General features: G+C 35.5%; 1 protein-coding gene across 2 annotated transcripts in view; it reads right to left on the reverse strand.

Moving 5' to 3' along the window:
• Positions 1-6,854: 6,854 nt before the first annotated feature.
• Positions 6,855-22,583, reverse strand: part of LOC149085002 (palmitoyltransferase ZDHHC17-like) — a 50,266-nt gene continuing 34,537 nt past the window's right edge. For both annotated transcript variants that reach the window (XM_089232751.1, XM_089232750.1), the window contains exons 5-7: positions 10,049-10,254; positions 9,126-9,248; positions 6,855-7,502 (exon numbers count right to left, since the gene is read on the reverse strand). In XM_089232751.1, coding sequence (XP_089088877.1) covers positions 7,248-7,502; positions 9,126-9,248; positions 10,049-10,254 — 584 coding nt within the window. In that variant the 3' untranslated portion in view covers positions 6,855-7,247. The remainder of the gene's footprint in view (positions 7,503-9,125; positions 9,249-10,048; positions 10,255-22,583) is intronic.

Here is a 22,583-nt window from a genome sequence, read left to right on the forward strand (position 1 = left end):
AGGTAACCAGACTCATCTGCTCCCCCTCAGTTGTGGCCCTGCGCACATCCCACGTCATCAGTTGAATAACAGGAGTCTGGTTTCCATAACTTGGCGCACTATCTGGATACTTGGGAAATTTTTTTTGTAATCCATGATGAGCAGTGTATGTATGCATGAGTAGAGATATGGGAGGGGCACTCCCCTCCCCCCCCAGCGTCAAAGTTAGAGTCGACTGATCTCATGTATATGTGTATATATGAATTGACATCATCATCATTGTGCCCCCAGCAATAATGACCATGCCCCCCCAGACTATCAAGTCTATCTCCGCCTATATATGTATGGTGAGGTGGAAGAACAAGAAATGCAAATGAAATACGTTTATGGTGTTTAACTTTCACTGATAAGATTTTTCTAATCAAAATTTATAAAGTAACCCTATTTTTGCTTGATAAATTTCTTATTTATACTTTTATTCTGTGGTTACATAGGCAGAAGTTCAAAATACAGGATTTTATAATATGATTCTTTTTTTAAATGTCTCCTTCTCAGCTCGACAGAACTGTTAATAAATACTCTCATAACCTGTTTTTGAGAATCAAAGCTTAGTTTATAGATTTAAAAAAAAAAAAAAAAACCCACCAACAATATGTTAAAAATATTCTCTACTCAGACAGTTTGATGCTCTTTTAATTTAATAAGAAAATTTCTGTGGGAAGAGGGCATATGCTTTTTTTCAAGATAGTCATTCGCATGAACACTTTTCACACAAATTTTAAGTAATTCACAACTGCTTGAAATAAATTAGTTTATAAAGCCATAAAAATGCAAAACTTAATTAAATATTTACAAAACTATTTCTCATGAAATTAGTTTTTGAAAGTGCAAAAAAATCACCAAATGATTGCCTTCCAAATAATTGTAAAAACATTAATCATAATTGTATTAATTTGAAATGCTGCACGATGATGGTGCAGCATTCCTATATGAATGATGCATTTCTAGTCATTAAAAGGCAAGGACAAAACATACTCTTTGAGAAACAAAATATTGAGCAAAGAGTGTAATAGTGAAATATTTAATTGACTGAAAATTAAAACATATTTGAGAAAAATGCAAAATGAAAGGAAATGAAATTCATATGAAAGGTATTGTTGCCACCTTTGATAAATCTTTAATTGCTTTCAACAACACACTGCTATTTTGTTGTTTCGGAAGATTTTTAAGCATTCAAGCGAACCACCCAAGGTGCGACCATTGGAAATTGGAATAACAATGAATTTCTTATTTCCACTTGTAAAAATACCCACACATTACATAGTTAGGTACAGGAAACACAAAGCAACCATGTGTGCGCAATATAGTACAGGAAACTCTGGACTATTGGGCCTAATGTGGTGTAAAAGCAGGCCAGAAAATAAAAAACCAGATAGGTCAGAGTGCTTCCTACCCCCATCCATACCATCAAAAACACCCTTTTTATACAAAAGCCCACTCTTAACCATATATTCTGGCTTCTTAGTGCAGGTTAGTACTTTATAACTTTGTTATGCAGGCCTACTGAACGTTTAAAAAATTTATTCCAGAAAAAGGAAGTGCAAAAATAAAAATATTATACACACTTTTCTTTTAAGATGAATTTTTAGATAAATGTTCCAAGAAAAAAATATTTTACACATTATAAGATTTTACAGATAAATTTTATCATGTCCAACTTAATTGCAGGAGAAACAAAATCATATCCTCCACTGTACAGTATGAATACATACACTTTCAATAATCTCAGTGGTATTGATGCCTTGCCTCATTAAAAGACTATTATTTTAGCATTAACAAACCCAGATATTTTGTATAGATGATTTCTCAATGGACTGTTTTTCCCTATACCCCTTACTTTGCACCTGCTGAAAATCAGAAGAAAGCCTACTTTTTATTTAAAAGATATGGCATTTTACAAAAGGTTTAGTGATTTTTACTATGCTGCAGGGATATTTAAAATAAACAAAATATTAACATAAAATGTAAGCTTAATTCTTACGAAAAATATTTCATTGATAAATTATTACACAAATTGATTACACTTGAAATGTCTTGGCAAAGTAAATTATTCATAATTTTATTAGAGAATTATAATTATCTTTTAACTAGGTCAGACAATATGGAGGCTGGTTAGTCATGAGCTGGATAGTCAAGAGTCTACTGTAGTTATAATATATATCAATGAAGAAGAAAGATAAATTTCAAAAATCTATGAGGATGCTTAAAATGGCATCAAAAATGAGGACATCCTTTAACCCTCTAACACTACAAAATGTTCTCTTCAACATTGAATAAGGGCATTCTATTTCTAACTAAATAATCAAATTTTCTTCAGTTGCATCGAGTTATATTCTCTACTTCTTGTAAAAAAATAAAGGGAATGCTTATAAATTTAATTTTTGAAACTAAGTCCTTTTAAAGTTCTTTGTGGAACTTCATGGATACTTTGAAATGAAACCTGAAAATATGTGCAGACACACAAAAGGGATTAAATTAATATAGACAAATATTAATTATAACTTCTGGTAACTAATTATACAGAAAAGATAACTTACAATATTGATCATGAGGGAAAATTTCTCTTCCACAATAAGTGTTATATTGATTTCTAAAGTATTCTGATCCATCAACAAAGGCCACAGACCCAAAAAGTTTTTGTAATTGCAGGTAAAACTTTAAGATTTCAACATCAAGACTCTCTTTAACCTCTAAACAACTGTTTTTGAATAATTTTCAATTACATTTTAGTAAAATTGTTTTACCCAGATTTCAAATGTTTTTAATCAACTTTTAGTACATTTTCAAAAGTTAGTGAGTTTTTATCTAAGCTATTGCAAACTCTCATCCAACTTACCACAAACTGAAACAAGTGGCATTGGGAGTTTGTACAGTACAACACCATGATTATTATATCAATGTTGTTTGAATGCAAGATTATCTACACCAAGAATAGAGAAAACACTGATACTCTAAAACTCATCAAATATCATCAACCATTTTCAATCCATTGCTGGATGTAAGCCTCCTAGAAATGTTTCCATTTTTCTCTGTCTGATGCTTTTGTTATCCAAATGCTGATGGGCTGGATGATAATCTCCGGGGCCATATTAAGATTATCATAGCTCCCCCCAGGCTAAGCAATTTTTCTCAGGCACCTACCTCGCATGAAATATCTACCAACCAGTTTACATATTGTTGTCAAAAATTGTACACAGATCTAACCATCATGAGGCTCCTGGGCCGTGCCCAGATGGGTCCATGCGTTAAGAGAGAACTAATCTTCACACACACAACTCCATAAAATATATTATTCATTATATAAACAGTTAGCATTGGACCTTCTATATTGATAGAACAAGTAAATACTAGGGAAAGACCAACGTGTGTAGACCCAAAATTGCAAAAAGGAACTACGGCTAAACGTATTTCCGAACTATGCGAAGTTCCTTCATCAGTAGCAAAGAAGGAATAGTGAAAATACTCCAAGAAAAGAAAAATGGCAGAGCCAATCACAAACGAGAACGTGATGCTGATGCAGAAAAAATTATTGTAGGAACTGTTGCCAGATTTTTGAGAAGAGTAGTGTGCTAGTTAGGTCGTTGACCAACTGGTTTGAGTTTTTGTTGATATGTAATGATTTGAAGCAGTCCAAATCAAATGGTGAGGGGCGTTTTTGAACAATTTCGGCAGAAGGAAAGTCAAATTTGTGGTATCTAGCAACAGTTCATACAATAATTATTTTTTCTCCATCAGTATCACTATCATGTTCTCGTTTGTGTGATTTTGGTTCCTCCATTTTTCTTTTCTTTCCTCTACTCTTGTTGCCAGTTCATTTTGAATTTGACTCTTTGTCTACAATAGCAAGCAACTTCTGCTATAAGGAGTATTTTCACTATTCTTTCTTTACTACTGATGAAGGAACTTCATATAGTTCCGAAATGCGTTTAGCTGTGGTTCCTTTTTGCAATTTTGGATCTACACATGTTGGTCTTAGTATTGTTTCACCCAAAAGTAATTCATTTCTAAGCAAGTAAAAATGCCATAATTGATAAACTTTAGAGAACAATATAAATTATAATGCAAAATGCACATAAGCACAAAATTTATGTCCAATGAATTTAGTACATAATATATTGTGTTTTGCTTGTTTTCTTTTTATCTCAAAGATACAGAAAGCATGGCATTACAGTCTGCACATTTACACCAAAACCCTGGAACATTATAAAACAACTTCCAAACTCGTCTAACGTTATCACAGCAAAAATCTGTTGATCGCTACAGTACCCAATGTCCAGAGAAATATATTGTTATACTTTTGTATGTTTGTATATAAATGTTTGTATTTCTCTCTTCTTTTTTTTTTGGCTTAATAATAAAGTGTCCCAGACTCTGCCACGAAGCTGGGCTGGAAGAGATCTTGGAAACCCAATAAGTCCAGTGGCACAGTTCTGTTGTTTTTTCATTCAGTGTGCCTACATTTAAGAACATGGGAACATATATGTGCTAGTATTGCTTGAGCAATACCAATCATTTATAAATTATATGCAGCAAATTTTTATGTATTGAATGTGGTGAGAAAATATAAGAATCAACTTTGAGAGCCCAAATCTTTTTGCATTTTGGGTGTCCCTGCTTACAGTATTAGAACAAGAACATTGACAAATGATTTATCTATGTTGTGGACATGTTGTGGTTTGCCGCTGTGGTGGTCGAGTGGTTATAGTGATGGACTCGCCATGCGAGGATCCGGGTTCGAACCCCACAGTGGTGGTCGGCTGAAGTTGGTTTTCTGTGGTTCTCAACTTCAAGGCGCAAATGCGAGCCAATCTCCCCGTTAAAAAGTCTCGCCACAGAGAGCAACAGTCCTACAACGATAAATCATTCAATCATAACACTTCACTCATAGTTAGAAAAACTGGTGGCAGATGGCAGCACTACACATAACAAGCATTACAGAGAAACAAAAAACTTCACGTCAGGTTTCACTACACGTACACTCCCGCATGTACCGATTCGTTCGGGGTTCCGCGGGGGGGGGGTGTATGTGTGGTGTAGCAGTAGTAGGTAAGGCCTCCAAAAAATGGCTCGGGGATCCATGATGTTCTTAAGTCAGCCACCTCATTGGGCAATTTGTCTGTTGTGGCTTTGTATTTGTATTTTAGGATGCACATATGACAATTGTACAACATACACATGCCATTGTATGCCATTTAACAGATACTTTATATATTTTAGTCTTTAAAACTCTATTTCTACATTTCCCTTCATTCTCATTTTTTAAATATGAGTGCTCATATTTCATCAGGTAGTGCTACCAGCTACACACGACCAGGGATATCCTGAGGCTGTAGTGAGAAGGAAAGGACTCTGGGTGTTTGCCCACCAAAATGTGAGGAAATGCCTGATATATATATGTTTCATTTCAGTACCATACTCTTATTGCTTTAACATTAAAATTTTCTCTCTGATGCTCAAATCTTGTTTGTCAAAGTTTTGAAAATTAATTTAGAGAACTAAAAATGTATACTACTCCAATTTATATTGGATTTTGCCTGAAAAAAGAGAGGAAGCAAATGAAAATATTTAGGTAACCAGAAATAAATGAAACAATTTTTTTATAAGGTATTTACTATACACATGATGCATGCCTATATTCACTACAGCATGATTTTTTTAATTTTATTTTTCAATTATCAATAAAAACGAGCAACCCAGAAACTACATTGGAGCTTTGGCTGCTAAATTATTATAGAAAAATTTGATTTTTGTTTTTTCAGTCTTATTGCATGTAAAAAGATGACTTGAACAACAATCAAATGACTTGAACACTGTCTATGTGCTATTGGTGAATAAAAGCACACTTCTCTATCACAACCTCTTTCATTTTACAGGTGGAACACAGGTTCCAATTTCCAGGTGCCCCAAGATATTGCCAAGGGCTGATTTATCCATGCTCCTTCATATTCTGGAAGTTGCAAATTTTAATAACATTTATCCACCCACTATAGTATATACTTGTGTATACAAGCCACCTTCAATGGAGGACCACCAAACAAAATAACAAAAATTTAAAACTTGTGTGTAAGCTGATGCTGAAAAATTAGAAACATATATTTTTCTCTAAAATGCACCTGAGATATAAAAGTTACAATGAAAAGCAATCAAAACCTATGTATAGTAATTAAACATCTTTGACCCAAATGCTTGCCAAATGCTTGTAGTGGATGCCCCAAATGCTTGCGTTTTTAAAGCAACCTGCCAACCTGTTCACAAAAATTAATTTCTTAAACGCCTATTCATATTTTAACTTCTCAGACAAAAAAAAAGAGGATATGGATAATACCTAATAGTTACATAAATCTATCTTTCTTAGTATAAATTCATGTGTTTTTAAATGTATACTCTGCAGATTTTATGCAAGAAAATGTGGTATACAATACAATCGGTCATTTGCCAAGCTAGGTGAATCCAAAAAAAAAAAAAAATACCCAAAATTTTTCTAGAACTTTATTGCTATTTTGTGTTAATATAAAAACCTGCATCAATTAAGTAAACCTTGATACATTTTTAATGCGTATTAAGAACCGATGATGAACAGTGTGAATTCTAATTTATAAATTAATTCATCCTTACAAATATTATACTCAGTATTTGTAGATGTTAAAGACCATTGGCATACCGAAAAAATTAAAAAGTGTTTATCCAAATAACATCAATGGTGAAAATGCTTCTTTTCATTTCTGACTGTAAATGGTCTTTTTTCATGCAACTTGCGCATGTTTATGCTACTATTTTCTATGCAAATCTGGACTATACAATGAGAACTTTAAAAATCATGGAAACAAAAGAGAGAAACAATTTTTATGGTAAAAATTTTTACATAGAGGACAGATATATACAATGGCATATATGCATAGATGTGAATAAAACATTCTACCTGGCAGAAATCTATGCATTAACAGGTATACCACATATTGTGCAGAATTTAACAAGTAATACACACATGCATTCATTTAACAATGAATACTTGAGGTTACATGTGGTAAACTATAAAACTCTCAATACATCTTAAGAACATTGAAACTCCATACACCAAAATTTTTTGTTTTTGACACTCGGAAATAATGGCACTCTATTTATAGACACTATACATTTTCTAAAAATAAGACAAATACAATTTCTCATTACAGAAAAAGACTAGTTTTTAGTCCCAAAAGTCAAGAATATCACAGTTGTTTCCTCAACAGGTATTCAATAAGTTTGTTTGGAAGAGGTAATTTCTTGATGTTACTAACATTATCATCTTGAATTTTCAAGTGCCTCAAAATTGTCAATCGGCAAAGTTGCTTCAAACTTTCTGGTCGAGATGACAAATACCATTCATAAAACTCTTCATCCATATGATAATCAGAAGAAAGAATTTCATTTTTGTGTAACCATGTAGCTAAATTCAGAGTATCACAACCAGACAACACAAGTACCTGGAAAGAACAAAAAAATAATTCATCTGAGCTTTAAAAAATTAGGTTACATTAGAAACAAAAAATAATAAATGCTATCACAATAGACACATTTCAAAGGAAATATGATATTCAAGGTGACAATTCAAGTAGAAATTATATAATTTAGTAGTAGATGATGTGTGTGACAACTTTATTTTTCTTTTCGAAGTTTTTTTTAGCTTTTTTGTGTGAATTTCTTTATTATCATTCATTTGTTTTGGGTTGCTATATTTGGGTATTCATTAGGTATTATAATTTATTGGATATTATAGATATCCATATTTCTGGCAGATATTTTTCCTTATTTATTTTTTGCCATCTCAATGGACAATTGACTTATTGTGACCTTAAAGTTTGTATTTGTAATTCTCTCATTATTACATCATAAAAATATTTATCATACGTCACAGCTACCTCATTATAACTTTGGCAATAGCACTGGACTTATAAAAGTACAAAGGCCAGAACAGACAAACTGCTCAACCAGGTGGCTGAAAAAAAGTCAATAAAAAAAAAATATTGATGTCAAATATATCTAAAAATAAAGCAACCTGAAAGTAAAAGCAGTTTTAATGAAAGAACTATGAGAAAAATATAATACACAGCCCACTTTAAAAAAAATCATGGTTGCTTTCATTCAAGTATGGATAGCTTCTCAATTTATCCCAACATACACTTATTGCATTTTTTTATTAAATGTGTCAATTGTAGTAGAATTCCCAATTAAAATTGAATAGCAATTTGAATGAGCAACCAATTAGGAGTTAAGATTTGGTAATAAACCAAACTGGGATTCCCATTCCTCTGAAGATGGAAGCCATTATTTATCAAACCATGTTAGGAATTCACATTGCTTTTCCTCATCATTTGTCCTCATCATTGGTTTCCCTATTTATTGTGTAAATATCAGGCAAAGGATTATTGCTCCTCCATCTTCAACATTTAATGCATTATAATGGGATAATCAACCTGAAATGTACAGTCTCAGACTGATTATGAATAGGAAAATTAAGTTCGAATCAGGATTTAAACAGGCATCAGAAGGTTTGTTATACCAAAATATTGGCTGTTACATGCATTCAAGTTTCATATCTGTATTCATGGATAACTATTTATATTATTTAACATGGTTTGGTGTAATTGTATAAAATTCCCACATACATTAATTTTAGCTAATTTTAATTTTTTAATATCCAGCTATTGGAATTTATAATTATTTTACCTTACTTCTACTACAGTGATCACGAAAACTTCTTACAGGTAAATATATTAAGCTCACAAATATATTTTAGTATTTTTTCTACACAGTGCACCGCTCATTTTGAGAAAAATGATAATAAAAATATTACTGTAGAATTATTACTGTAAGAAAAAGAAAAAAATTAGAAAATTAGAAATTTAAAAAAAAAAATACTAGAAAAATTACTGTAAGAACTATTAGAAAAAACAAAGAGGAGGGTATGTTAGGGAGCAAAATTTACAGTTATAGAGAAAGAAATTCTAAGCAATTTACCATAGTTGATAAAATGTTCTTTTCTTACATCATATTCTGAAATAGATGTTATATTTTTTAATAATAAAGGGTCTTAAAAATAATTATACCTTTATTGAAGGCAAATGTGCTTGAAATATTTCTCTACGTTTCTGGATCACATTGATAGATCTGATGCAAGAATACAGAGGTGTTTTACGCTTCCAGTCCATCCAATTTATATTGGATTTTGCCTGAAAAAAGAGAGGAAGCAAATGAAAATATTTAGGTAACCAGAAATAAATGAAACAATTTTTTTATAAGGTATTTACTATATACATGATGCATGCCTATATTCACTACAGCATGATTTTTTTAATTTTATTTTTCAGTTATCAATAAAAACGAGCAACCCAGAAACTACATTGGAGCTTTGGGTGCTAAATTATTATAGAAAAATTTGATTTTTGTTTTTTCAGTCTTATTGCATGTAAAAAATTTATGTTTTCTTATTTAATGTAGAAAAAACAATTAAAAGCAGAATCATCACAAAACAAGTTGCATGACATAATTTCACAGTCATGTGTTTGTTTTTCTTTAAATTTTATTTTCTTGGAGAATGATCACAATATCAAGGTGATTGCTGGAAAAACAATGGAAACAAAAACAAATATATATATATATATTTTAAATTGCAAAATAATACACACAAATACAAATATTATACAAAATATGACAATAGAACAGAAAAGAAAACATACTCTGCAGCTCTTAGGGACCCAATTGGTTCGTCCCAGAGCTTAATAAATTTTTTCTATAATCAGAAAGCAACAGTTATTATATTATGTGTAACACTACAAATACATTTCAGATTTTTTTTCCTTTTTCGAAATTTGAGATGGAATTTGCAAATGTATAGATTTCTTCCTTGAGATGTTCATTAAGTATTACTTCAGACAATTTTTTTCAGAATTTATTACAAATGGCTGGTCCCAAGCAATTCATACTATTTTGTAAAACTCAATCTTGAGCAATGAAAGAAAAGATTTCTTACCTTTATTAAAACATCAGTCAAATCCCCCAATCCAAATAATGCTGCATAATGGAGAGCTATCTTGCCATAGCGATTTGGATCATTGACTTTGGCACCAGCCTTTATCAGGGCCCTTACAGTGTCAATACTGTTATGGACAATGGAAACTTGAGCACAGATTTGAAGTGGTGTGTTCATGTTATTATCTCGTTGATGCACATCTGCATCTGTTGACAATTATGTCATGCTATGATTAGTCACCAAGTTTTCTTAAAAAATTATATTTGTATACTCTAATAAATTTTCAAACATATATGAGCAGATAAAAATGACTTGAACACTGTCTATGTGCTATTAGTGAATAAAAGCACACTTCTCTATCACAACCTCTTTCATTTTACAGGTGGAACACAGGTTCCAATTTCCATGCTATATTTGAGCCACACTTTAAATGGATTTATTACTAGATCATTTAGATAGATTTATTTGCACAACACAGATTAATACAGAACTCCTGAGATTAATACCTGAAATTGATGTTATACATACAATATAGACAAAATCATTAATTAATTAGGCAAAAACAAAGAAATCAAATTCATGGAGACAAGCGGGCAATTCACATGAACAATGTGAATTGCCTGCACACAAATTAATGAAAAAAAAGAAACTTGATCTATTATTATATGTTAGTGTCACTGAGCTGGCAGTGGAAAAAAAGGGCAATTATATGCCCTGGCTGGTTCCCACTGCCATGTTTGGCAACAATGAACGCCAGGATTAAGAGGCTTAAAAATGTTACATTGCCAAAAGCAAAAAAAACAAGATTTTTTTTCTTATTCATATCTTCACTCAAAACAAGAACAAAAAAGAAAGTATAAAAAAATGATTAGAAAATTCAAAATAGGTATGTATTATGTTTTGTGATTTATTCATTAATTTTTAAGAGTGTTTCCATCGAGTAACCAGTTTTTTAAACGTTTCCTTAAAATTTAAAAGTTATTAAGATCTTTGTGTTGGTAAGATGCTTGTCTATCACCATAAAGGTTGCTGTCACGGTTCCAGGTTCAAACTCGAGGGAGGATATAGATATTTTCCCTAAAAAAGCTTGAGGTGACCACTGATAGACAGCGCCTTTATTTCCAACCCATCTCATTAATGGCAGTAAATTGCAATATTGAAAGAGTTCGTGTTTGGTGTAGAAGTTCTGAAGAGACTCCAGATTCGTTGCTGAATTCTGCAAAAATGATCAAGGCAACTGTAATCAATCAATGATTGACGCAAAGGTTATGTATATGAATTGTCCAACTAGGATTATGTTGCAAGGTGATTCCAAGAAATTTAATAGAGTTAGTGACAATGTCTTCAAACTTGATAGTATGTGGCCTAGCTTAGAACAGCATGCACAGAGTTTTAGAGGGATTAAATTTCAAATTATGATTTTGGAACTACAAAATATATGATGGGAGAAGGAGTTCAAAGTTTCTGCACAGAGTATCAATATCATAATGCCGGAAAAGAAGAGTTGTGCCATCATCATACATGGAAACTTTGACAGAATTATTCACCTTAAAAACTTCATTAACATAAAAAGTAATGGCCCTAAAACTAAGCCCTGAGATCAAGGGCGTAGCGAGGGGGGGGGGGGAACTTGGGGGTCTGGTCCCCTCCCCGAAATGTGAGAAAATGACCGAAAAAAGGGAAAAAGATGGCCAAATCCATTGTTCTGTCACTTTGGTCCCCCCCCCCGAACGAAATTTCTGGCTACGCCCCTGCCTGAGATACACTGATTTCAACAGGGAGGCAGACTGAGGTGATGTTGTGCATAGATGCATATTGTTCGTAATCACTAAGGTACGACTTCAGCAAATTATGCGCAGGTCCACGCTGCGTGTGCATGCCACAATTATATAGTTTTTCTAACAATATATCCGGCTGAACTGAAAAAGATTTTTTCGAACATCTTCCAGAAGAACATGAATGGCAGTTTCAGTCAATCTACCCACTTGAAATCCATTTTGGTTGTGATGAATTAAAAATTTCTTTGAAAAATTCAATGTAAGTCGAAGAGCAATGATTTTTTTAAAAATTTTAGCAAAAATTGGAAGATTGCACACTAGTTTTAAGTTACTCATAACTGAAAAATCACCTTTTTTTTATAAATTGGAGTAACTTTGGCAAGCTCGAGTGCCCTGAGAAAAACTGAATTGCAGATACAGCAATTAAAAATTGCAATTAAAATGGTTGAGAGCTCATCAATTGCACATTTTATGGCTTTCTACATAAAATGGTCAGATCCCAGTCCAATATCATATTTCAACATCCTGGATTCTTGCACGAATTCTTAAATACTGATCATTGGAAAATAAATATGATGACTTGAAATTTGAAAGATGTACATTGTTTTAAGCTGAATTAAAATTCAAAAATTGATTAGTGTCAGAAGAAGAGAAGAAACCATTAAAACCATCAGCTATCTCTCTAGGATCATTGGTAGTGTTGTTGTTGATTGAAATAGAGGTAACGGGTACCGTGTAAGTGAAAAATTTCTTCCTATTTACAGAATATCTCAGTACTCTATCTTCATATGTCATCATATGAATAATTTTTGCCGTCAACTTATCTTGATATAATATATTCTGAAAAAATCAAATTTTTTGATGATACTTTCAAGACTGACATAAAAAATTTAATTTTAAATGAATATATATTACATTAAAAATTATAGAAGAGAAGTTGATAATTGTTTTTCAAATTCTTGACATAAAGTAAAAAGAAAAAAAAATTTATGAAGAAAGATGAGCTACCATCTATGGGAAAATAGTAACTAAAACTTTGACAAATCAAGCTTTAACAAACTAAAATTAAAACAAAAACAACAACAACATTGATGCAAAATAGTAGTTCACAAGAAATGGATAATTTGACGTGCAAAAAGTGTAAAGGTCAAGTGATTGATAAGACTGAATGCTTTTGACGGCAAAATACGCAATCAGTATATACAGTGTCCTGCAACTAACTGACAGTTTTCAAAATGGGATAGCAAGAAAACATTGACAGATATTAAAGCCATTCTTGAGGAATATAAATGTGCAGTCAGGAATTTTAGCCACATCATTCACGTTGCAAGGGGTTGTATATTTATTAAAATAAAAAATTATCTTCTTACACAGACACCCTGTGTCCAAAAACCAATCAGAACATTGTTGCCTTGTCTCACCTGATACCAACAAAAAATTTCCACGTTTCTAAGTAAAATATTTGAATTAAAAAGCAGGAGAAATTCAGATATCTGTGAATAAAGCACTTAGAAACGTGGACATTTTTTGCTGGCATCAGGAGAGACAGGGCAACAACTTACTTTCTAATTAGGTTTTTTTTAGCACCAGGGTGTCCATATAACAATTTATTTTTTATGTTAATAAATATAAAACCCCTTGCAACATAAATGAGGCAGCTGAAATTCCTGACTCTGCACATTTATATTCCGCAAGCATGACTAATATCTGTCATTGTTTTCTTGGCATCCCATTTTGAAAACTCAATCAATTGTGGGACACTATGTTCATCTAGTCTGTACATGGTCACAGAATCCAACTTCAGAAAAATGTCAAAAGCAAGGAAAAATGATTGCACTTGTAAAAAATATGAAGATGACCAATCAAGCAAAAATGAGAAAACAACCAAGGACAATGAACTTCAAGACAGACTCAGCAAGACCGAATGAATCATGACCTCAAAGTAGAGATGAAGAATATAATAGAAGCTATGAAACAAAATGATAAAGAGACAAGCAACTTGAGAAGGAAGTTTAAGATGTAACAAAAGCAATTGAGTTCAATTCTACATATGTTGAGGACTTGGGAAAAAAGGTTGAGGATTTGACAGAATTAGTACAGCATCTTAGTAAAGAAAATAAAATATAAATTGGAAACAAGAATTTTAAACTGGAAATGAAATAAATGAAATATCGTAAAATGAGCTGAAAAGTAAGAGCAGAAGAAACAACATAGAGGTAGATAGAATTCCGGAATTGGAAAATAAAAATATAGTAGTGAGAAACTCCAAACTGTGAAAACATGTTTGGATATCAATGATACTACAGAAATAGAAAGTGCACACAGGGTTCCTATAAGAAACAGATATACTTAGATATATATACACGATATAATCAGTGATAAAAAGTTAGAAATTTGCTTGAGTAGATTATTTTCCGATTCTAATAGCATGTACCATGCTTTTATTAGTTAAAACTCTGTTGATGCAAAAATAGTCACCATAATTGGTGGATCTACAAAATATTTTGATAATTAAATGTAAGCATTAATAAGTTTAATTAAAAGTGAATTATATAGAATCTGAGAAGTTTGGATGGTAGAGAGGTAACATCAGGGCCGGGCTTAGGAATTTCACGGCCCAGTGCAAAAAAATTTTTGCGGCCCCTCCAAAATAATTTTTTATGTATAGTCACTCTTTGACTAATAAACTTTCCCAGTTACGAACATAAATCTTGAAGAAGGGAAAAATGGTTCAGGGAGAACTCATTTTTTTATTATTGCAGAAACGCATTGATAGGTGGGATCTAATCAAAAGAGCCTGAAAGTTTAGGCACTACAAATGGTCGAAATAGGCTGGCAAAAGGTGCTAAGAATACCTAAAATATAAGCTTTAAAAAAGGCATTTATAATTTATGAAGGAAGGAAATGTAACTGAAAACTAGGTATTAAGAGTCCAAAAACTAGCTGAAAATTGGTTGCATTTAATCTGTCTACTGTTTCAATTAGAGTTCATAATAAGTTCATTATTGTCCAGGTTAAATTGATTTCAAGTCCAAAATAAAGTATTTGAGGTCCTTCAGGTCAATTTCAGGGCCACCACTGCTAGATGCAGAGCCCGAAGCGAAAATGATCTGTAAGGCTCCTTTGAGTTGTGAATAATTCTATTTTATCTGACGTATTTTTTGGAATAAATCCCTATCGTTTCTATAGTTGAAACATAGCTACCTTGTTCTATTATACACTGGTGAAATAAATTAAGAGAATTTGTATATTTTATCGAATTTCATGAAAAGAACTGAACTGAATGTAAAACCACTGCTTCTAGACAAAAATACAAATCTTGTACATCAAATACGTAAGCGTACACGTGTGTGTAGGCAGAGTCAGTACAGAAACAGGTTTTATAAGTGCGTGTAAGTTAAGACGCATTTCGTTCGCTAGCACACCTCAGCGAATTTTTTGGTGTTATTTTCCAGCAATCGGTTAATTTCAAATTGTAACAGTAAAAATGAGTAACCACCAACGTTTAGATGATGGAATGAGGTGGCGAATTGTGGGGAGGCTAGAAGCAGGCCAATCTCAAGTCCAGATTTGTAGAGAGTTCAATTTAACGCCCAGCCTCGTGTGTAACTTATGGAAACAGTTCTAGGACACCGGATCCATCGAGCGAAAGCCTGGGCAAGGTCGTCCAAGAGCCACGACGGCCAGAGAAGATCGCCATTTGTCGATTATAGCAAGGCATAACAGGAGTGCTACAGCTTCTCAGCTCTCTCGTGACTTGTATGCAGCCACAGGAACCCGTGTATCAAGGGTGACTGTTTCCAAAAGACTTCATGAGAAAGGGTTGTTTGCAAGAAGACCTGCTGTTTGCGTCCCGCTCACTTCTACGGACAGGAGAATCCGTTTATCATGGTGCAGAGAGCATAGAGATTGGAGTATGGATCAATGGGCGACTGTTCTCTTCACTGATGAGTCCCGGTCCAGCCTAAGCACCGATTCTCGCCGTACGTTCATATGGAGAGAACCAGGGACCTGCTACCTACCCTCCAATGTCCGCGAAATCGACCATTATGGCAGAGGAGGTTTAATGGTCTGGGCAGGCATCATGTTGGATGGTCGCACACCTCTCCATGTCTTTGAAAGAGGCACTGTGACTGGTGTGAGGTATAGGGATGAGGTCTTGGAGCCCTTGTTCACCTTTTAAGGGGTGCAGTTGGCCCTGAGTTCATTTTAATGGACGATAATGTGAGGCCACATAGAGCCCTTCTGCTCGACGATTTTCTAGAGAGTGAGGATATTCGCCGGATGGATTGGCCAGCCAGATCTCCAGACCTTAACCCTATAGAGCATGTCTGGGATGCTCTGGGTAGGGCAATTGCAACTCGCAACTCCCCTCTGGGAACCATCCAGGGAATGAAAACAGCGTTGCTGAACGAGTGGGACCAATTGCCACAGGAAATGATAAACTGCCTTATTTCAAGTATGAAATCACGCTGCGAGACCTGTATATCTGCAAGAGGGGACCATACCCCCCATTAACCCATTTTTTTGTTTATTCTGCAACCGCTGTTTCATACCTTCCGACTCTAACGAGTGTTACGCACGATCATGCGTGTGTATTACAATTATTGAATGGTTATTTGTTTTGTATTGTATCAATGTATGTACATATCAAATTTCATTAAAATTGGTACAGTAGTTCTAGAGATAATCGACCAAGTCTGCAAATTCTCTTAATTTCTTACACCAGTGTAGTAAAAAATATAAAATTTTTTTAATATTCCCACATATGCCTGACTCCTAAGCACTCCCTGTGTGGACGCATGTGTCGCACAACCCTGAGGAGCGACTCTGGTCAATTTAATCGAATACCAAAAAATATGTAAAATAAATTGCCATGGTTGTTTGCAGTGCATTTGTTGTGTGAAAACAAAATCAAAATAAAAGGGTCCCTGGAGCCGTCTTCTACTTTGTCTTAGTTGAGTCATGACGTCAACTGATGACCTCTTGTAACGGTCAGCTGCACATATACAATGTAGTCCAATGCCTGATCGAGACATGTAATGTGGAGGAGCAAAAAATTCAGATTTTCCTCTGCTTTTCTAGCATGGGCTGCATTCATCTGAAACATCACGGCTTACACCCATGGCCCCCACATGGGTGGGCTGACAGGGATCCAGATGGGTGGGGGGGGGGGCGTCCGGGACGATTCTAACTTTTTATATTTTGTTTTTTTCATGCAATAAATTCGCTTCTTTGGGGGCCGCGAAACATCTGACAAGGAGGCCCACCAAAGATCCCAGCATGGGGCCTCATGCCAGATTTTCCATGGGCCCTTCTATAATGAATATATAGTATAAAAACAAAAAAAAAAAAAAAAGAGTAGTAGTTGTCCCGGGCCCCGGGGCTGGAGCCCTGTCAGCCCCACCCTTGTGAGGGCCATTGCCATATGCTAACATCATCCAGTCAAAGTGCAGTTAACTCATGGCAACACCAACTTCCCATTCTCTCAGATCATTATTTCGCAAATTATTCGTGTTTAAATGAAGGTGGGGGAAATGAACTTTATGAAAATGAATGCTGAGAGAGTTGGAAAATTAAAAAAAAAACACCATTTCTTTTTTTGTTTTCAAAGCTCAAAATATCCAATTTTTGCATATTATGGCCTCTGAAATGCACCATTAAACTTGAAAACATGTTAAAATAGACATTTATGACAGAAAAATTAAAAAAAAAAATTTTTAAGCTTGAAAATAGGCAAAAAAAGCATTTAATGCATTTTACCTAAAATTCTGGGCTCTAGTAATCAAACACGATATATTGATACATTTCAATTAGTTTCACAAAATTTATAAATGATTAATAATAATTAGCGTGGTCTCACCTGCTTACAGTTCACTGTGGCTCGAACCATATTGAGCAGACATACATTTTTGTCGTACTTTCAAAGCGTTTCATCATCTCTTTATCGAATATATGTTGCAATTCGACAACTTTGATCATTTTTTGAATTTTGATTGCTGTTTTTGTTTAATTAATGTAAATTAATAGATGTAAAGGAATCGAATACTGGGATTCACAACAATGAAGAAAAACATTCTGAAACACATGTTAGAACTGTAACGTATGCAAGCAACGTAACCTACATCCTAAATGTTTAGAACGTTTTGCTCCTGAATGTTTCTATGCATGAACTCTCTATCCATGAAACAAAATATTGTTTATGTTGGCACTGTACTAGGTGAATAATTAGATTGAGAAAAAAAACCAGAGAAACACGTTTTACTTTTTTTTTCATTAGTTTTTCAGTAGTAAAACATTTTTCCATAGAAAACCTCTATTCACGGTATCAAAGTCCAATCTGTAATCGACAAAAAACATGAATACTTTTCGGCGTTTTTTATTTCAAACTTTTTAGATCCAAGGTGAAGATATTATCCAAAGTCGAGTAACCTCGTCTAAAGCCATTCTGAGACAATATTCCGTTCCTGAACCCACTCTTTTAACCGTTTATATAAAATAAAAGCATGGCCCTTTTTTAAGCCGGGATTACACTATAAAAGTTCTTTTATAAAACTTGAATAATTTAACCAATAAGGTTATCGGTTACATTCGAGAAAATGCAACCGATAGCCTTATTGGTTGAATTTTTCAAGTTTTATAGTGTAATACCAGCCTTAGAGCAAGATGAGAGCAAAGAAAGGGGGACGATAACTGGATGGTACGGATTTTGAGCCCTTTCTATATGGGTGGAAGACCAGGTTCACATTTTCCTGTCAGGTTCAACTGGACAACCGTTGAAGTAAAGATATCAAATTTGGCAATAAACCAGGCGTTTTAAAAAATTCATCCGGGACACCATCAATTCCAGGCGATTTTCCCTTATGCAATGAATCTAGGGCATCTATAATCTCGGACTCTGATGATTCTATATGCCACCTATTTGCCATTCTTTTCGCTGCTTGATTGTTCTTTTGCTCCGACTTATAGTGATAATAAACTTATTTAGATTCAGATGGTGATGACTCAGGGCTCCTTAGGGAAACGTGACAGTTTAGAAGTTCCCAGGAAGAAATGAAATTAACACTCTAGAGGACAGTCGAACTTGCCTCGTTCCGGGGCAGTCATCTTGAGATGTCCTAGAGATGACCAGATGGTAACTCCAATGAAAGGGGAGGTTTTCAAGGGGAAAAATTGCTAGATTTCTTTTGTGGTGCCCCTTTTCGTTTGATGCCCTAATCATGTTTTTTTTTTCTTGGTTAATATAGCCCTGTTTTTCTTTAATGGCAGAAAGAAAGGCCAGACTTTTTTCAGGGGTAAAGAATGCGACCAACTGCATACATTCTTTTCCTCTTTAAAATAAACTGCCACACCTAATAACACTGAAAATGATATTACTGTATAAGAGCTTTAACTCTATAATGCCCAGATCGTCCAAAGTCGGCCGAGTAGGTTAATGCCCATAACCGCCTCAAGTCGGCCCAGCTAAGGGGTATGGGTATGTTTTGGTGGGCTTTTGTCACCAATTGGGGAGAAGATGAAAGCTCTCGTCAGAGGCGGGAACGGAAAAGACAACTGCAATGCCCTATCAATGGGATTTCAAAAGCTGATGTACTAGAATGTTTCCTGAGAATGGACTAAGGGTACTCAGTGCATTTTACAAAGAGATACTGTGAGGAAAGGGGTGTTTTCAGTATAGACAAATTATCTCCCGAAAATCCATTGAAATGAAAGGGTGAACGTCAATGCAAAGGGTGGCATGAATAGAAACTCATGGAGAAAGGGTGGGGAGAGGGAAAGTGGCCGAAATTTGGACGAGTCCACTTCGAACACAAAAAACTTGGTATTTTCACACCCCTCCCAGGTTTTCTATCTGGGCGTTAAAGAGTTAAACTGAAAGCCTCCTTTCACTATCAATAATAGTTTAATGGGGAAAAAAATTAAATTTTAATCAAAAATTTCCAAAACATCTGCTGAGAAAAGAAAGGGTTTCTTATGGAAAAATTGCGGCCCCCTGAAATTTTGCAGCCTGGTGCAACCGCACCTTTCGCACCCCCTTAAGTCCGGCCCTGGGTAATATGCATACAAACAGGAAAAGTACATCAGGATTTTTACAGGGGGCAAAGAAAGCACTAGATAACAATACATTTGAATGTTAATTATTTCTAAAGGTAGGAGAATTGTGACAATGTTCCATGCTGACATAGTGATGAGTCCATGATGGCATAAAACTGTAGAATGTGATATTTAAAAGATTTAATGGAATCTTGATGCACAGAGGGAAATTATGATGACAGTAACAATAAAAAATTAATAAGTGATTACATATTTTGTCATTTTTATTACTATGTATTGCCACAGGTATTTTTCTTCTTGTAATCACCCAATAATCTGTGGATTATGTGATGGCATATATGTAGGATTTTTATTTTGTTCTTTTTGTTGTCGGTAGATGGCGCTGCGGCACGCAAGTGAATGAGTAATGTTGTAAAGATTAGTGGTGGCAATAGTGAGTTTTGCCGGGAGAAGTCGGCGGTAGAGTTGCCAGATTGGCGGTTTTCCCGCCAAATTGGGCTGGTTTGAAAACGGTTCGGCGGGAAATTTTTGGCTTTGGCGGGTGGCGGTTTTTTGGGCGGTTTTTCCAAAATTGTGTTCATGGCGAATTTCTCCCTATTTTTCTTTGCTTGCGAGCAAAGAAGTTTTTCTTTTTTTCACTTTAGTCCCCACCTCATGTTGTGTTTTCTTCCTGACAAGGCAGAAGGGGTGGGGGGCATCTCACCCAACTATGGAAAGCCAGAACTTTCAACCATAATGCCTTTGCCACCCAATGATTGAAGGGACCGTAAAACAAAAACTTTGGAACTGTCCTAGGCTCTAGATCAAAGGTTGAAAACCAACCTTCATGATACCGCGGCCGATCGGTTATAATATATCCAACACTATAAGGGAGACTTCAGTGACGTCACGAGCTTCGCACGGAGGCCTTCTGCTATAGAAGGTGTTGCTCCGGCCTGACGGATGGCAAACAGTATCTAGACCACAGAAGCCTGTGAAAGAAACCGTAGCCTCCACAAGCGTGGAGCTGGCAGGGCTCAAGCCCGGGAACCAGTTCTGTCTTAACGCATAGGCCCACCCGAGCATGGCCCGGGGCCTCAAGAGAAGAGGGGGGGCCTCAGAAAAACGAGAGGTAGTTGTATTTTTCGGGGATTTTCCATGTAGGGAATAAGAAAAATCACTTGGCTCTCGGGCCCATGATGCTCTTAAAACGGCCCTGCCAGGAACCCAGAAGAGTTCTTAAATTTTTTGTTTACTAGACCGTGAAAAATCTGGTCTGGGACCCATACCTAATTTTTAACATCATTGTACCAAATTTCGTAGGCACCTATGCACAATTTGAGGCAGTGTCGTCTTGACGCATGGGCGGGCACGTCACGGAGGCCTTGAATGAAGAGCGGCGGGGGGGGGGGGAATAAAAAATGATATATGGTTAAGATTTGCGAGATTAAGCATGTGAATTGGTAAGTTGGAATTTGCAGTCTGAATAGAGGGCTGAGCAGAATCAATTTGTCCGGGGGCCCATGATGCTTTTAAGACGGCCTACACTTGAGGCCACAAATTCTAAAAAAACATATTTTTTCACGAAAAAGTGAAAAGTGGGGGGAGTTCGTGACAGGAAAAGAGTTATAAGCCACTTTTGCAGGATAGAATATCGTCAAACTGTAGCTCGCTTGTTGCTTCATAGATGGCAGCACAAGTTCAAATATTTTGGGCTACTTTTTGGCTACTTTTGAAGAGGATTTTGGCTGGAAATTTTTTAAGGACCTGGCAACTCTGGTCGGCGGGGAAGGCCGCGTTTTTTTTGTATGTCTGTGTATAATCGTCCTGTATGTTTTGTGCGCGTAATAAATGTTTCAAAAATGAAGGCTGCGTGTTTTTGTCTGTGAAGAGCCGACAGAAAAATTGGAGGCTCGTCCGGGATCGATGTGAATTCATCGGATTTGGATGTGAGGGCGAATCGTTTCGAGTTTCCTCTTCAAGTCGCGCGGATTCAAGTGAGCCATCCAAGCTCGGAGGTTCGACGATCGCAAGAAGGTTTCGTGTTTGTTGGAGTCGACTCAATTTGAATTCGTCGCATTTTGATGTGATGGCGAGTCGTCTTGATTCTAGTTTCGTTGGCGGAGCGTGCTGATTCAGGTAAGCCACCGGGCTCGGAGGTTCGACGATTGCAGGAAGGTTTCGTCTTCATGGGAGTCAGCCCGACTCAGGATTTCGCGATTGGTTTCATGTTCGCGAAGCTGTGCTGAAGATTTCGCGATTGGTTTCATGTTCGCGAGACTGTGCTGAAGATTTCGCGACCGGTTTCATGTTCGCGACACTGCGCTGAAAATTTCGCGATCGGTTTTATGTTCGTGAGACCGTGCTGAATATTTCGCGACCGGTTTCATGTTCGCGAGACTGCGCTGAAAATTTCGCGATTCATTTCATATTCGCGAGACTGTTGAGGATTTCGCGATCAGTTTCGTCTTCACAAGATTGTGCTTGAGATTTCGCGATCGGTTTCGTCTTCGCCGTGGGTCGCCAAGACTCAAAAAGTGCGCGTCCGTGGTAAATGTGGATCGCGATAAGTGTTTCGTGCCCGTGAAAAGAAAAAAAAATGTTTCTGACCGAAAGTACATTGCAGTGTCATTTACGTCCTTTTACACGAGGTGGCCATGGCTTATTTGGCACAGGGCATCAAAGAGGACTTGAAGGTGCTCGCGAGTGAATTAGGGTTGGAC

The sequence above is a fragment of the Pholcus phalangioides genome, unplaced genomic scaffold (genome assembly GCF_987345545.1).
Source record: "Pholcus phalangioides strain wild (caught in Gottingen) unplaced genomic scaffold, Ppha-v1.0 ptg000007l_1, whole genome shotgun sequence".
NCBI lineage: Eukaryota > Metazoa > Arthropoda > Arachnida > Araneae > Pholcidae > Pholcus > Pholcus phalangioides.